The 14,942-nt window shown below is 35.2% G+C and overlaps 1 protein-coding gene across 1 annotated transcript in view; it reads right to left on the bottom strand.

Moving 5' to 3' along the window:
• FAF1 (Fas associated factor 1) overlaps positions 1-14,942 on the bottom strand; it is a 152,780-nt gene that overhangs the window by 69,246 nt on the left and 68,592 nt on the right. Inside the window, exon 8 of the mRNA XM_041421439.1 lies at positions 3,171-3,257. Within this exon, the coding sequence (XP_041277373.1) occupies positions 3,171-3,257 (87 nt within the window). The remainder of the gene's footprint in view (positions 1-3,170; positions 3,258-14,942) is intronic.

The raw sequence follows: 14,942 nt of genomic DNA, 5'->3' as shown, positions 1-14,942 counted from the left end.
CACAGTTACAACATCAGACACTCCATCTTGTGGCTTTGCCTCTCTCCCCTTCCCCCCCCTCAAACCTCACCCTAGAACTTTTGCATCTTTTTGATGCAGAAATACGTTCCATTTTGACAAGCTCACTGTTACTTACAACAAAGCAGGATTTCTCACTGCTGTGCTGAAATGACTTAAAACAATGAACCAATTCAGAAAACAACCCGTAGCTTAAATACCAAGAACAAAAAGCAGCAAGAAAGCAACCTGTCTCCTTCTTCCTCTACTGGGTGCTGTTCTGTGCTACCAAAAAACCACTGAAACATCACAAACAACTCGTTCTACTGAAATAAACCAATACCCAGTGACCTCATGGGGGAAAAAAGAGTTTTACCTCTAACATACACATATAAAACTAACACCCAAAAAGTCACCCATACATATAAATAAAATCACAATGCTTCCATGTAAAACCTGTAACTAAAACATCACCTACAGCTGATCTGAGATTTTTTTTTTACAGTGATCACATATTTAAAAATTGCTCATTCCACTTGACTCTAGTGGTAATTACCAGCGGAAGTCTAGAAGTTTGGCCAATAGAGCAGGAAAAAAAAAAGAATAAATTTTAGAAATTTTACTAAATTATTCTGGCATAGCTCTCATCTTTCAAACTCTGAAATGCTAAGATTGTTACAAAACCCAAAATAAAAATTGAGAACATACTGTGAATGTATTTAAAGTAAATTAAAATTATGGCTTTTTATTTGCTAGGATTATTTTCAAGACTTCACTGAATCACTTGACTCTATGTGCTCAAAAATAGATAGTTAACATTTTGAATATATTTAAGTTTTACTTACATAAACCCATTTAAAAAAAAGAGAATGAGTTAAAACTCATCCATTTACCTTGAACTTTAATGAGCAGAACAGATATCATTTGTGACATTAAAGTTATTCAGGCTCAATAAAAGCTAAAACTTGTCCTTGCTGAACGGTGAAATGAGATTTGCACGGCCTGTACACGCCTTGTTTCCCACAATCAAAGTGTCACAGCACAAAAACATTCTCCTGCATGGGGAGGTTTTGATACCCATTCCCCTGGTGAAAGTGTGAGAAAGATCTGCAAGAGTTATTGACAATTCATACAGTATCCCATATTCCATTAGGTAGTACAAGCAGAGAACATATCTTAACTCTGAAGGGAGATGAAGCAACAATGTTTTAAATTACTATTGACTCCACTAAATTTCCTGATAATGTCAGAAGACTGTAGTCTGGCAGGTTCATAAGAGACTCAAGATGATACAGGAATCCAATTATGCCAAGTCTATTTAGTTGTCCTGTTTGCTAAGCCAAAGGTTAACGAGAACTGCACTGAAAAAACCTCCTGTGGTATTACAAAGTATTTCTTATGCTGCATAACATGCAAATGAAAAAGTATTTTAATCAAGTCTTTCTTTAACTCCTTAATTGCAATGGGGTACCCTACAAGACAGCAAATAAAAAACTCATGATGGAAAAAGTGATCTTAAAAATTTGCCACTGAACTCAAGAGATCATCATTAATTACTCAAGTAATTATTACAAAATATTTTTAATTTGTGAGGAAAAAAGTTCAGATCACAGGAGCATAGATAGTCATTGCTATCATTAAATCTTTATAAATAGTACGATACAGCCTCTAATTTTAGGCAGAAATTAATTGTATTTTTGTTGGCAACACACTCCAGTCTGTTTACACAGCTGACAACTTCCAGCACCACCAGATTCGAGCAGTGAGCTTTGAGGACTCGTCTGCTTCAGAGCAGATGACTCAACATTCACCAATTTCATTAAAGATGAAAAGGGGAAAAATTCACCTGCAACAATGTCACTTGTAAAAAAAGACTTAAAGTAGATTAATGAGTTTTACATATGTGAGGTATCCTACTCAGAAGAAAAGGAGGGGGAAAATACATGAAAACTTAACAGCTGTGGGAAAACAGATTAGAAGTGTTGAGTTTCCAATTCTTTTTTGGGCTAATGTAAACTAATAAAATGCTAAAATGGATCCACATTTCAAAGCCTGTAATTACCACATGACACCATTCTGTTATTTCAGATCTTACATCTAACAGCTCAAATATGCCCTTGAATACATGGACTGAGATTTACCCACCTTTCTCAAACTTAAATACTGTTTCTGCAAACACCACCACAGATACATTTTTCAAGTACACTGGAAATTCAGACAGCTTTTGCCTTTTGTGTTTTTTTTTTTAAATTGGCATAAATCCTTTTCCCAGAGCAAAAAAAATGAGCAGTCATATTCAAACAGCAATTCTCCCTTTACAAGAAGAGAGCAGAAATAGACAGGGAAGTAATGCAAGGTAGATAATGGCAATGTGAAAGAAAGCAAACTCCAAATCCATTTTCACTTCGTAGAACATTCAGGTTCAATAAAAAACTTGATTTTTCTACATTTTTCTCAGGTCACAAAATTTACATACAACATAACTACATAATTATTTCACCCTTTTAGGCACTTTTTTAGTGGACTGGTTGGGTTTTTCTCTAAAGAAAGGTAGACCTCACTAGCTGGCACTGGGAACATACCTGCAGAAGGAAACTGAAAGACTTGCTGTAAAACACATTGTAAGGATGCAAGGAAGCAAGTCTGATATTTAATGGGATACTGCAGGTAAGTCCCACAATTTCATGAATTTGTGGGCAATCCTGAGTCAGTGGATTCTGTCACTGGTGGTGACCCCTCACTGATTTCAGCCAGAACAACTTCTGCTCTGAAGCCAGGCAGAGGCTTGAGCACGAACTGGGTGAGCTAATGTACTAAAAATACCTAGCTGTGCACTCAGAGCGTACACAAAAATCAGGGTTTTTTGCCTGAAGTTCAATCATCCAATAGATTTCAACTTCCAAAATGTTGTGCAGCCTTGCTTCAGTCTAGAATGTCTGAGATAAAACATGACACATGAAACATGCACTGAATCTGATACACAGGAATCATTTCCCTGAGCTGCAGGCATCCAAACCTTGAGCATTTGTATTCTCCACACCACAACTCTGAATGTGTGTGATGTTAAAGTACTGCATAAGAGACACTAAATGCTACTGAGTGATTCCAATGAAAAATCCATGTAAAATCAGCCTTTTGTAGGCAGGAATGAGATGAGAAGCCAAGGAACTCACTGAGTCATCTGTGGCAGAAGAAGGCCAACCCTCCCACAGCTGGTGACGGACAGGGATACTGGTCAGGTCATACACATTCCGCTTCACCTGGAAAAAAATAAAAATAAATCAGAACTTGCTCTAAAAAAGGCAGCCAAAGGGCTTTGTTTTCATCATATCACCAAGCTTTTTATTTTTCCTGGTTATTGTAAAACTGATTCTTCCAACGCTCTTAGATTCAAATATGGTCAGCAGGTTTACTCAGCCAAAAGCAGCTGAAGAAACTGAGTTGAAAAAAAAAAAAATTAAGATCTAAGAATTACCATTCAAAATGTTCCATTATTACTTCAGCATCTTAAACATGCAAAAAATAAATCATAACACAAAATTTCCAAGCAAAAAGTATTACAAAGTAATGGAAAAAGTTAAGGGAAGCAGAAGGTAATAACAAATATTCAGCTGTATGTTTTGCTAGTTAATTTTCACCTGAAAATACTAGGTGAAGAGCTTATCAAATGAGAAATATAATGAGTTTTGCCTAAGTTTCTTAAATGGGTTCCAAAAATAAAATTTAGTATATTAAACCTGAAAAAATTAATAAGCACATTTTCAATTAAGACAACACATTTCAAATATTTTTAAACAAAATGCTAAGTAGTACATCTTTACATCAACCCTTTCCTCATGCTATTAAATTAGAAGTTGCTACTCTTAATTATTTCACATGATGGTTAACAGAAAGAAGGGAGGGAGGGAAAAAAGAAGAAAGGGTTGAAAATTTTTAATAAAGAAAGAATACTACAAAATACAAGAATTATAAAACTCTTTCCATGAAAACATTACCACAGATATAAAAGCAGGCAGGTTTTATCAGAGAATTTGTGATAAACAATTATTTAAATCACAGAAAGAAGTATTTTGGTACTTAGGACAGAGAGTGGTATCTTAAATTCTTAATAATGTCTTACACCTGAACACAATGACTGCACAAACATTGTAAATATTGCCCAGCAGGACCACAGCTGTGAACAATAAAATACTCCAGTGAGCCATCGTGGCTTTCACAGGAATCCCAGAATGGTCTGGGGTGGAAGGAATTTTAAAGATCCTCTAACTCACCCCCTGCTCTGGGCAGAGACACCTTCCACTACACCAGCTTGCTCAGAGCCCCAACCAAGCTGGTTTATTTTTGGTTTACCTTTTATAAAATCCCTACATGAGAATACAAGGTACTCCCACATTTTCAAAGGTCTGGACAGATCCCAACAACCTATATTGCATCCAGAAAAACATTCTCAAAGAGATAAAAATAAGGTTTGATACTTATAAATAATATTCTCTAGGCATAATATCTGAGCAAGTCTCAATTCTGCATCCTGGCCTCAGCTCCAAGAAGGCTGCACAGTCCAACACTAACAAACACAAGAACCCATTAAACCAAAAGATATTAAGGCAGATGGATAATATTTGACTTAAAGCAAATGACAAGGCTACTCCAAAAGCTGTCCTTTGATGCCTTTAGATTTTCACTTGTTCACTTGTCAACAGGAAACAAACAGCAATTAATTGTGTTCTAACTTCTGCTATGAGAATTACTAAAATTTCTGTGAACTGAAAGGAATTAAATTTATTATATTATAGCTGTCAGCAGGAAAAGATCTTTGAGCTAGCACCCTGCCTGCAGTCTACTGCACTTACCCTGAGTTAACAATTTTTCTGAACAGAAAAATAGTTTGCAACAATCAGAAAGAAAGCTGAAATTTTCCAAGATTATAAATGCTAACATAATCCATTTAGCTAAAGCTTTCATATTCCAGTAATGAATGAAAGATGATTCTACAGTACCATTCTCAGGAAGATAATACAGTAAGAGAGGTTTTTTTATATCATTTGATCCTACCTATTAATCAGTACTTGACATATCTTCAGCACTGAAGCACAGTTGAGGTTTGACTCCAAGGTAAAGTAATATAAACATATGGAAAGTTCATATGCTCTAAAATTTGTCATTTATTTTTAGTACATGATGTATATGAAACATCTGGCAATAGATTTTCATCTAAAATATTTTTGCATAATGAAATAACATCAAAACTCTTTCCCTGGATCATCTTTAGACACAAATGCTCCATGGATTCTTTCTTTTAAATTCTGCACAACAATAAATGGATGAAGAATTCGTGTGCAGACATTAAACAGTGAAACAATTGTTCTAATCACTATAAAGATCCTAAGAAGGGTGAGGAAAAGGCAGGGATTTCCACACATAGTCTTCCTCACAAATGTTGATTTGGGCCATATTATTCAAAAAATTCTTAACGGCACAGTCACGAGTTTGTCAAAAAATACCCACAACTGCAAACAATTCAGGGCATATTGAGATCCAACACAAACTACAGGTGCTATTACTGTATTTTCAGATCTTCCCTTCAATTATTGTTGTTTTTTTCTCATTATTTTTAGTACTAGCAGTTATTTCATGCTAATAAAGTGCCCCTTAGGAAAAACTGTGAAGCTTTGTCTAATTTCTGGACAGATTTCATGCATAGGCTACGCAGATAAAAATTTCAATACCATCAGTTTAAAGCTTTCTGAATATAAATATTCTGCACAGGTCAGTGTTTTAGAATCATTAAGATATCTCTCATTTTTTTCTAAAACTGGTAAATTACATGTACACATGATAACCTTTATGTTAATATTAGTTTTGTTCAGGAGGTTTTGTAGGGAGACTGACCTGGGAACTATGCTTCAATTAAAAAAAAATTACAACTATATTTTAACTAAAAAAATTGAAACAAGAACTTTGAGTCTTTAAGACACAGAATACTGAAGTATCTATTAGCAATTCAAGTGGACTTCATTTTAGTGCTTCCTCAGAGTTTCCTTGGTGGCTTTGTAAAGAAATGTTCCTTCATACTGCCCCACAACAACCCAAAATGTAACAGTCCTGACCTGTGTGATCACAAGGACACAGTTCTTGCTGGTTTCATTTTCTGGCATTAAAAACCAGCATAAACTGTCCCTGTGAAATATTTATTTTCCAGCTACACACCAGAAATAGTATTATTTTCACAATATAAAACTCTAAAGTGCACTATTTTTAAATAACAAGTGAAACTTATTTACAGAAACATGGGGTCAATAGGACTACATAATATTGTTTTCAAAAAGCCTTCAGAAGTAAAAATAAATAACTCGGAAGTCACATTCCTCAAATTCCCTTTTAATTCCAAAGCACAACAGAAAGGCATTATGAAAAAAACAGTATTTCCCTTCTTTCATTAACTCATCTGTAACTGCACTGAATTCAATAACATTCCTCTGCTATTCTAAGCTTGAAAGGCATGCTTGGGGTAAAGTGTTATGTTGGTATAAAGCACAATGCCAGACTGATGTGCTGGACAAAAGTGATCAAAGTTGAAGCAATTTTAGCCAAGGCACAAGTATTCTGCTGCATTATTCTAGCAGAATGACATCTGTTGAGCAACTCGTCGCAGAATAAACCAGTTGTTTTAGGCAGGCCTGGCTGGGTAGGGGACCATGTAAGACTGATTAGAGTAATGTTTGATTAAACAAACTGCTTGAGTTAAGATCATAACTGGATTTGGAATTCATGCCAAAGTAGTCCTCTTTCAAACAACAAGCCACAATCAATTATTTAAGATAAAATAAGCTTGCTTTTAAATAATGATTTGATTTTTGGTTTCTTTGATAATTAGAACACTGTTACGAAAGCAGGCTGTAAAATGTTTTAGAGATTAGAATATTTACCAATTGAGTGTAGAAAACCCCTTTTCTTCATTAAATTACCTAATTTATGAAAGCAGACTGTAAAATGTTTAAGAGATTAGAATATTTACCGATTGAGTGTAGAAAACCCCTTTTCTTCATTAAATTACCTAATTTATGAAAGCAGACTGTAAAATGTTTAAGAGATTATAATATTTATCAACTGAGTATAGAAAATCCCTTTTCTTCATTAACTGACTTAATTTCAGTTTAAAGTGAAAAACTCCATGAGCAGGAAAAAGTTCTAAAGATTTCTATAAAGCAGAACTGTGAACTGCTCCTACACTGGGCCAATAAAAATCTACAGCCACACTCTTCACGCAACTGAAAAAAGTTAGCCCAGTAAATGGACAAAGTCTGTGCTAAGGATTTTACTGATAAATTCACTTGGTATTGACAGGAGGACCAAAATCTTTACTGTGTAAAGCAAACTCTAAATTGCAGTGCCATCCACTGAGCTACATTTATTGGCAAACTTTTTGGTCCTGCACTTTTGATCAGACTGAAATACAAATTGGTGGCATTGTCTTTGTGCAGCCCAGAATGTCTTTTCATAATGCTCAGATGCCATGGTGACTGGCACATTACTATGGCAGCCACCCTTCAGATTATCATCTCCAGAATATAAGAGATCATTTAAAAACAAATTAAAGGCACATCTATTTGGTTTCACTACTCAGCTGTAAACAGTATCAATACAACCATTAAAAAAAAAAAAAAAAAGAGCCCCAAAAAAAACCAAAAAAAAAAAAAAAAAAAGCCCCAAAAAAAACCTCCAAACAAACAAACAAAAAAAAATGAATAAAATAGCCCATATATTTCAGATGCAGTTTTACTTGGAAAATGATGTATATTTCCTGCATAATGCCCTGCCTTGCAGTTATACATTGATGCTGGGAAACCATGCGAAGTTTTACCTTCAGCTCATTTCCTCTAGTTTTAGGAGGGAGTTAAAATATTAAATAACTTCTAATATTTTAAGAAAACATGTATGTCAAAGTAGCAAACATACTCAGAAAACTTCCCAGACAGAGGCAGAGTGTTACCTTCCCATCTTTCACAAAAGTAGCAAACATACGCAAACATACTCAGAAAACTTCCCAGAGTGTTACCTTCCCATCTTTCACTGGTTTCTTTAAACAGATACACATGTTGCTTTGCAAGTAAGGTTAAACACAAAAGATACACTTTGTTTGCAGATATGAAGCTAATCCAACATTCAAAATCCTGCCACATTCATATTAGTAAGGATAAAGTGAAGCAAAATGTACCACAGGGAAAAAAGTCTGTACCAGGTTCTGTGATGACAAGGACCTTCTGGTGATTGCACTCAGCAGGAATAAGTAGCTACTTTCTCATCTCTGAATTAGAAAAATTTGATACCTACTCTCAAAAAACAAAGACCTAACAGTTACTGAATGATGAAAAAAAATTAAATTCATGCTGAATCATCAAAGAACTGTCATGCCTGAATCTGTATCTTTGAATCACAACAAATCACAACAAAGTTTAACAGTAGTTTCCCTCAGGCTGTTTTCAGCTTATGCAGGTACAAAGTTAAGTGAAATAATGTACATAATGAACTTTTGTTAGTCTTATTATTAAATATAATTTATGCAAAGCTGTAAATTGGCTGAGATGCTAAAGACTGTTCCAGGCACATAGGCAGCATGAAAGACAGTGCAAAAATGAGTGCATGAAAGGCAGACAAAAGGAGCAATAAAGTCAGAGGACTGTGAGGAATGTGGAATGTGAGTTGGGGGATGCAGGGAAATGAGATCAGATGCAGACAGTCCAAGGTTGCATGGGGCAGTGATGGTACAGCAGAAATCTTGACTTTGACGTTGTAACAGAGAAGAAGTCCAGAAAAGTAACCAAAATTTTTAGGGGACAGCAATGATATGGATGGGGCAGTGCCAGGAAGAACTCCAAAGTAAGCAGAAGCATTCTGGTGAAGAAAGATGGAAAGAAAGGAGGCAAACTCAGCTGAAGTGGTAGGCTTAAAGATTATAAATTAAAGCCTTTAACATCTCTGCCAGGCAAAATTCCAACAGATAGAAAAGAGCACTGGGAATCTGGCAGGAATAGATGGGAAGCAGGGGCAGAATCAACCAAGTTTTTAAGCATGGAGAAGCATCAAAGGTGATATTATGGTGAATTTGAAAAGACAGTGATGTTATCAACAGATATGAGCAAAAATTGGTTAGAAAAAAGGGCGATTTCAGTTAATTGTGGACTAGTGAGAATTATTGAAAATACAGAGATGCAAAACTAGAGAGAAGGAATTTCTGAATCAGCACCTCTGCCACAATGGACTGCAATAGATTTGGTCCACAGTAACAGAAGAGCCCAAGACACAAAGTGGAGAAGTGAGGAGGGAAAATGACCAACCAAAACAAGTAATCCATATTTCAAATGTTCTCGTGGCAGAGAAAAAGGATTTTACATTTTATCAGGAAGAGGATATCACGAGCCAAAGGAGAAACTGAATTTCTTAACTTTAAAAGCAATTTTTAGCTAGCTCCCCACAGGTGGGATATATTCACATACACTAAAGCAGTGCACTGTGTGAGCCACCACTAACACCCAAACCAGAACTCTCAGGTTACTCTGCCCAAGACTCATTTAAGGGAAAGGTTCTAAGTCAGCTCCACTCACAATTTTGCTTGTGTTCTTATCTTTCCAATACATAATACAACAAACTATACTACAACATAAAAAACCAAAGGCTATTTAAATTATCAAATTTTAATTTTAGTGTAAGTTTTACTTTAGAAATAATACCGCAATTCTAAAGACATCAAATTATAACCTGCCTCTCCTTCTAGCAGCTGACTGAAGTTTAAATTACAGAATGCTTCCAATTAATGAATTAAGATGTCAGGGTTGGGGTATTTTTAAATAACAGCATCTGCTTCTCACAAATTTTATACCACTGAAAGTCTCTAAGGAAGACTCACTATGCTATTTACATTTACACATATTCAATTCATTCTGATGTAATCTAAAGGAAAAAAATACACTTCCAATGTAAATATTTAAAATCTATACTGAATGCAAAGAAACCCATCACCTGCCCAAGCCTATCAGCCAAAAGTCAGTCATGATTCAGCACTTTTATAAAATCCACAGGAACTCCACTGTGTGTTTTACTAAAATACATTTCCAAATTAATTTTTTATTCCATATCTCTTCCTTTAAATTACTATTTTTACTTTTAATATCTCTGAAAATATTGAGATCTGCATTTATTAAGTTTTCCCACTTACTAGGCTAAAGCCTAGAAACCTTGTTTCTTCTTTAATGCAGAATAGAAATGCATTCTATTCTAACATAATTGATTTTAATTCAATGTCCAAATTACATTACTTGCTTATTCTAACAAGTAAAACAGAAACAAATAAAAGCACCAAAACATACACAGCTCATGAAAGCAGGGTTCTCCTCCCTCTCAGGACTATTTAATTTTCAAATTAAAAGCCATATGCAATTTCAGGCCTTCCCAAAGGGCCTTAAGAGAACCTGAATGTCCATTGTACACCAGCCACATACAAAGCAGAATTCATCAGTGAGTAAAACACACACACAAACACACACACAACCAGTAGGAAATTTTATACCAAGTTTTTGTTGCCATTAAAATTAAACATATTTCATGCAAAGAAATGCCACTAATGCATCCAACTTTAAAGTGTATGGAACAGTGCTTGAATCCAAATAAATACAGTTTAAACTACATCAAAAATGGGTTGCATTGTACTGTAGCACTCAGTAAATACTGGGCCAGTATCTTCATTAAAAAGCTTGGTGAAATTGTTCCAATTAACTCAGATCTGGCAAACTTTAAATGTCCTAAATTCAGAAAATAAACTTTTTTTTCCTTAGTGCTCTGTCCTCTTGCCCTACAGCTGGGACACACCTTCCATGACACCACCTACTCACTTCACAGCCTCACTGAGCAACTGTATTTCTGAGCTGTAACACTTATTCAGAAAATTTTTGAAATTTTTGTCAATCAGGAGTTATCAGAAGTTCATCCAGTTTGGGAATGACCAGTTTATTTAAAAATTCATTAAGTGTAATAAGCTTCATTACACTTTATAGGTTTTTGCAAAGAAATGTCTGGCAGCTTCCTTTCAGCAATAGAAATAATATTGTGAATAAATTATTTTCATAGATTTCACCATTATTCATACTTCATTATCTCCTGTTTCATTAATTTGAGCTCATATTTTAATCCTACTTTAAACCAACCCATCTTGGATGTAATATGACCTTTTCTAATGGATCTGTGCCAAGTGTGTATCTCACCATTGCAACCTACAATAAAATGGCTCATTAGGCAATACTAGTATAATTTTGGTTAAAACATGAAAATTTTGAAACAAAATAAAAGCAAGGCTACAGCTAAACTTTACTGAATTTTCTGATTTGTGAACTTCTGATTGCCTCATGCAATACATATATATGTGTGTGTGTATACGTCTGTGTGTGTGTATATGTATATACCTAAATATGTGTATATATGTACATACTTAAACATAATCTGAACACATGGGTGCCCCAAGCATGAGATGTTCCCTCAAATACTTAGCAAGATATTTTTCCAATCTCAGCTTCCTGTCCAGATAATTTTGAGAATTAATCTGAGCTCTCTTCCAGTTACCAGATGCTACTTTTTGCCACTGCTTTGGATCAGCCTTTTCATGGGTTGATGTTAAGGTGGCAAATGTTACATACATACACAAAGTTATATTATACACTATATTAAAATTCTATATACAGCTGTCTGGCTGTCTTTAAAATGTGGGTTTCGTTCTCAATGCCTCAGTTTTCTGCCAGCATAGATGCATGTTTTAATTCTGTAAAATAAAGAAACCCCTTTGCAGATCTCCACCTTTAAATCCCTAAAATCAGTTATCCTTCTAGGGCAGGATTATTGCTAAATGCAAGGTACAATCTTCTAAACTTGATGCTGAAGTTCCAGGGTGCTGCTATATGGCCTGCACTGTGCAAAGGTTCAGCTCACATAATTATTATTATTCATTGCTTGTAGTGCCTAGGAGACCTAATTGTGATAATCCCCTCTGAACTTTAAACTGCATGACCCTTTGATTTTTTTAATAGAAGGTTAAAAGAAGAAACAAATTCCTATAGAAGGAGAAGGGAAAACACATTCTTAAGAAATTGGGGCAAGAGACATGAGTATTTTAAAAAAATCATTTTAGCAGCACACAAGCATGAGTTTGAAATGGGGTATGAAAGAACTAAGAGTGTGAGCTAGCTGTGACATTAGAGATTGAAAGGAAGATGTGATTAGGGTTAAAAGAGATCAAACAACAAAGACTTACTGCCAAAACAATTTTACAAATTTATTTGAAAATGCCTTAAACACTTCTACTAACAAAATAAAAATGCTGATAATACCTGAAGTTTGTTTCCTTGTTTGATTGTTTGACATGCAGTGACACAGAAAAGACACATTTTGAAGTCCTAGCTTGTTTTTCATTCAGTAGGAATGGTCATTTGAGCCACTTCTTAGCTACCTAAATGAGCCAACTTGTACCTGACCTCTATGCACATGATGAAAGACAACAGGCACCTGCTCCTCAGGCATCCATCACCACACCACCATCAACAGGCAAAACATTCAGTTGCAACAAGAAGGGTAAATACAGTTTCTAATATTTTTACTCCCAAGGTCCTGATTCCAGTTGATTTTATGTCCTGAAATGTCCAGAGATTGCCAAATACCTTGACACTTCCTGATCATGAAGTTAAATATGTGCCAAGAGCATTATCTTTGATCCAAGCTATTCAAAATTGGTATGAAAACACAATTTCAACTATTAAATACACATTCTGTCCATCCTGACATCTCTCAGACTTACCAGAAAATACTGACTCCACTGGGTGAAGGTAAAATATGAACTAAAGCTGGGAAGTAAGGCAAAATCTCCATGCCTGGTCCCACCCTGTCCACATCACCTGTGCATATATTCATATATTCAGTTACAGCACAGTCACTCTTGTGGATACAGTCAGGCTCCCACTCAAAAGGACATTAAAGATTATTTCTAGGATCTGAATCATCACTGGAAATAAAAGAGAGAGTCAATGTGACTCTTGCAGAGGAAAGAAGATCTGTTAAATTTTCACAGCTGTCATGTTCAGAACAAAAGAAAAATTTAGGCAGATATATTTCTAGTCAAACATCCTCATCTTCATTTAAAAAGTAACTGGTCTGCAACAGCCCAAGTGTAATAAATCCATAAATTGGTCTTTGGTCACTTCTCTACTTGGGAATATTCAGGGGTTTCAAAAGTAATCACTCAAAACAATGAATGGTAGAACAAATGGCCATTTTAGGAACTAGTAAGGAGAAGAAGGAAGTTAAAGGTCCAATTCTCACTGTTTGTAATCACAGTCAAGAGCACCATTTGGATACATATTGGGGGAAAGAGGGGAAAAAACCAAATCCCAACTAAAAAAGTCCCATTTAAAAGTTTCTTCTCACTTTGGTTCAATGAGAGAAGGAATCCCATCACCTCTCCCAAATCTCAGATTATGACTCCAAGAAATACACTCCTGAACACATTTCACTGATTAACAGTATCTTCCACTCCTACCCAACTACATTTCAAAATAGAAACTGATTCAGTTTCAGCCTTAAAAAATGCATAAACCACATTTGCTTCAGAGCAATCTTTATTTTAAGCAATAAGCCTACCCATTTTGGTGTAAGAAAGAGAACATCACAAAATCAGTATTTTCTCATCTGTTTTTTCTTGTTCTCTAGACAATCAATAAAATAAATTTTTGGGAGAGGCCATATTTTCTTTCTCCTAGAGAAAACACAAAATCTGTTCCAAATTTTTTAAATTGGTCAATAATTATAAAGTATTTCCAAATTTACACACTATATGAAAAATAGTTCAATCTATCCACTTTGAGAAGCAAAGTACACAGTCATGCAGAGAGTTGGGAAGCACTTTCACATACAGAAATTCTCCAATACCTCTAACTCCAGTGTTTTACTTCTCTCTTCCCTCCACTTTTACACTTAAAGGTCACAGCAAACCTGCTGCTTAGTAAGGAGAGATGGGCAGACTCACCCTGCAGCCCTTTTATTCCTATTTTATTGCTAGGGCCAGCACACAAGGTGCATAGAAAAAGGAAGATGAGCCACGGATATAAAATGTCTTGTGCATTGCATTAATTTCCCAAAGTAAAAATTCAATGCAACGTGCATTTTCTCTGAAGACTCTCTGATATTACTACCATAAAAAGAGAAGATGGGCCCTCCAGAAACTCATCAATAACTCAGGTGCTGACTTGCTTGGTTCACTTCAGTTGTTGGTATCAGGTATTTGACAGTGAAAGCTCTGTAGGAAGTCAGCTCTAAAGTAAACTGTGTCATCTTTCCTCAGTCACTGTAACTATGAATTTAATAAATTCTTTGATGTGGTTGTATTTGAATAGGTATTCTATTCATGTTATTCTGAATTCAAGTTAAACTATAAAACAACGTTCACTGAGCTCTCAGTCAAATTTCTACTAACAAAAACATTTCTGGGTATTTCCTCCATTTCATCATTGCATCCACCAAATCAAAACTTCTTTAGGGGTTTTTATGTCATATGACAATATTCAGAAGTAATTTGAAACTGATTTCTGCTTTGACAGTGGAAAAGAATTGCAGACAAACCTTCCCAGTGGGTTTGAAGAATATTAACATACACACATCAATTACAAATACAGTTATTAATATTGCTACACTTAAGGTATATGCATTTAAGTGCAGATTATACTATTAACAAGCAGCTCTCCTATACACATATACATTTTTAGAAAGAGAATTCAGTCTATTTAGCAATTCACTAACAAAGCTATTCCTTAGCTCATCCCTGCCATAACCTGCTCTATTCAGAAACATATGGGAAAAGACATTAAATAACCAGTGAAAACCATGGACTTCTGGTATTAGTGCTACACATTGCA

The sequence above is a fragment of the Onychostruthus taczanowskii genome, unplaced genomic scaffold, assembly GCF_017590055.1.
Source record: "Onychostruthus taczanowskii isolate IOZ18803 unplaced genomic scaffold, ASM1759005v1 scaffold7, whole genome shotgun sequence".
NCBI lineage: Eukaryota > Metazoa > Chordata > Aves > Passeriformes > Passeridae > Onychostruthus > Onychostruthus taczanowskii.
Note: the sequence above shows the minus strand (reverse complement) of the source record. Positions and strands in the feature narration are given on the sequence as shown.